The following is a 2,998-nucleotide window of genomic DNA, read 5'->3' on the forward strand; positions in this document are numbered from 1 at the left end:
GACATATTTCACACATAAACATGAAGTCATTGTAGAGGCTAAACAGACATATTTCACACATAAACATGAAGTCATTGTAGAGGCTAAACAGACATATTTCACACATCAACATGAAGTCATTGTAGAGGTTAAACAGACATATTTCACACATCAACATGAAGTCATTGTAGAGGTTAAACAGACATATTTCACACATAAACATGGAGTCATTGTATTTCACACATCAACGCTACAACATGTTTGATGACATGTCTGGACTGGGCTGTCAGGGAGTCTGTGTTTTCGTTCTAAAAGGAAACGTTGATCTGAGTTTGAAAAGATCAAACATTTGTTTCATAAAGTGAACAAAACAGCCGCGCTGAAAACCCTCCATTTCACACAAGCAGCTTCAACCACAGTCCATGTTTCAACTGTACTTCATAAATGTCTTACTGTGTTACTGTAGGCCTTCTGTCCTCCTTAATGCGGTCCATGTGCACCACCTATTGGACAAACTGTGCAACTACATGTTAAAGTTATTGTGTCAGAGGTAGACTGAGCACTTGGTTAGCTTTGACACCATCACATATTTAATTCACTATTATTAATTAATACACACTGGATTTAAAATAAACCCAGTATAGAATTCCAAACCCTTTGCTGTTTTTATACAATAAGCTACACAGTTTAAATCATATTCTCTTCATTAAAACAGTGGATATACTATAGTATGTTGAATCAATGAGGTACAATATGTTTTAAATCATATTCTCTACATTACAGTGGATATACTATAGTATGTGAGGTACAATATGTTTTAAATCATATTCTCTTCATTAAAACAGTGGATATACTATAGTATGTTGAATCAATGAGGTACAATATGTTTTAAATCATATTCTCTTCATTACAACAATGGATATAATATGGTATGTTGAATCAATGAGGCACAATATGTTTTAAATCATATTCTCTTCATTACAACAATGGATATAATATAGTATGTTGAATCAATACAATATGTTTTAAATCATATTCTCTTCATTACAACAGTGGTTTTAGTAACTGGAATCATGAAGTTATTCTCATACAGTCAGTGTTTAATGTGACATGGATCCACAACAATGTAAGGAATATTGTCCTAAAATCACCCTTTATTATGTCCAACTGACAACGTGTGTGTGTGTGTGTGTGTGTGCGCGTGTGCGCGTGCGCGCGTGCGTGCGTGCGTGTGTGTAAAGGTCTCTGCTCTACCATGAGTGGCTCGGTGGAGAGAGAGGAGTTGGACCCTGCATCTAAAGACATCCTGTGTGGAGAACATGAGAGGTCTGTCTGTTTGTCTGTCTGTCTGTCATATCTATGAGACCATGTCCATATAAGGAGTTATTTGAGCTGTCCTACTATAAATCTAGAATTATAATTTCTACTGTATTATAATTTGTTGCATTTATTGCTACCGAAGGTCGCAGTTTAGTATGAGAAACGGCACATCTCGTCTCCGTCTGTCCGTCTCCGGTTTCTGAGGATAGTGCGGCTCTATAGAGAAAAAAATAATGTCGGATCGGCGATCATACTTTAATTGTTTTATAGCGATTACAGCATATTGACAGCTCATCATAGGCAGAACGGACGCATTTATATAAGTCGTCATACTAGTCATAGGCAGTAAATGAGATAATAGGCTACTTTAGTTTTGAACTATGAACAGGTTTTGATGGTTTTATTAATGTTTATTTATGTCTGTTCACCACAGAGCAGAGTCTCCAACACCCAGCTGTGTGTCTATGAAGAGTGATCGGTCTATGGGACACCCTATGAGCTTCAGTAATGAACCTGGATCTCCAGACAAGTATGTGAATCCTCCTCTACAACATACAACAACATAACAAGACAATATGTTCTCATGCATGTGTGCACGTTACTACCAGGGTTTCCGCTAGGCATTTTTGGGGCTGGCCACCTTGGCCGGTAGGATTATATTTTACCGGCCAATCAATTAATTTATTGGCCATATTATAATGAACGTCACATACGTGTTTGCAGATGAGATACTGTATGTGCAATGTGCATGGTGCACCCAACTGATAATTACACCAGTTTATGTTTACGCTGGGTTCTTTCCTCTTTATCACAGATACAATTGCAATCTGTTCCTGAGTTAACAAAATAATAGCCTAACTATCTACTTATGTAGAGGTATCACTTGCCAAAAAAGAAGTGAATAGGTTAAAGTGGGCGCAACTCAAGCGAACCGTTTATGCGCCCTGCCACACAGTGGCCTACAAATTAATACGTTAATAGTATATTCACGTCTCATTAAACCTTAATATGCAAACATGCAACCTTTGTTTTGTTTTGTTAATGTTATGTTATGATGGCGCAAGGAAGGTTGACTTGCCTCTGTTGCTTTGACCACCACAATGGCATCACATCCATGCGATCAGAAAGTCATGTGCGTGCTTGTATAATATCCATGTGATTCCGTAGAGTTCATTTAACCGACAGCACATTTAATGCGTTTTTCAGACATTTAAATTTGACCTTTCACTCTGTTCTTGGTCTTCTGTTTTTTTTTTCGCTACACCTATTTGCCAAAAATAGCAGATCTACAAGCTCTCAACGCCTCGCAGCTCAAGGTTCTCCTCAGAATAGGGATGTAAGGGTTCAAGTTGTTCATTTTAAATAATTATCCTACCACACAAAGATTTGGTGGCCCCCCTGTAGTAACTCTGAGGATCCCCTAGGGGTCCCGGACCCCCTGTTGAAGACCCTGGCTTAGAGGAGCCCAAACAAAATAATGTTCCTCTCCTATTACTTAAAGGAGAGGGACATAACCATGAAGACTCTTGAACAAGCTTACATTTCATTCACATGGTAATTGTCGATAATTTTTTGTATGACTGCAGAAGTGTTGACCACAGAGCAGAGTCTCCAACACCCAGCTGTGTGTCTATGAAGAGTGACTGGTCTATGGGACACCCTATGAACTTCAGTAATGAACCTGGACCTCCACACACAA

At 38.5% G+C, this 2,998-nt stretch overlaps 1 protein-coding gene across 1 annotated transcript in view; it reads left to right on the plus strand.

Annotated features, from left to right (window-relative positions):
- Positions 1 to 1,234: 1,234 nt before the first annotated feature.
- LOC308281576 (uncharacterized protein) overlaps positions 1,235 to 2,998 on the plus strand; it is a gene marked incomplete at both ends in the record, with an annotated part of 10,644 nt that continues 8,880 nt past the window's right edge. The window contains 3 exons of the mRNA XM_080721803.1: positions 1,235 to 1,305; positions 1,733 to 1,828; positions 2,886 to 2,998. The exon at positions 2,886 to 2,998 is cut by the window's right edge and continues 1 nt beyond it. Coding sequence (XP_080577929.1) covers positions 1,235 to 1,305; positions 1,733 to 1,828; positions 2,886 to 2,998 — 280 coding nt within the window. The remainder of the gene's footprint in view (positions 1,306 to 1,732; positions 1,829 to 2,885) is intronic.

Source organism: Nannobrachium achirus (genome assembly GCF_963921795.1).
Source record: "Nannobrachium achirus genome assembly, chromosome: 3".
In the NCBI taxonomy this organism is placed as follows: Eukaryota; Metazoa; Chordata; class Actinopteri; order Myctophiformes; family Myctophidae; genus Nannobrachium; species Nannobrachium achirus.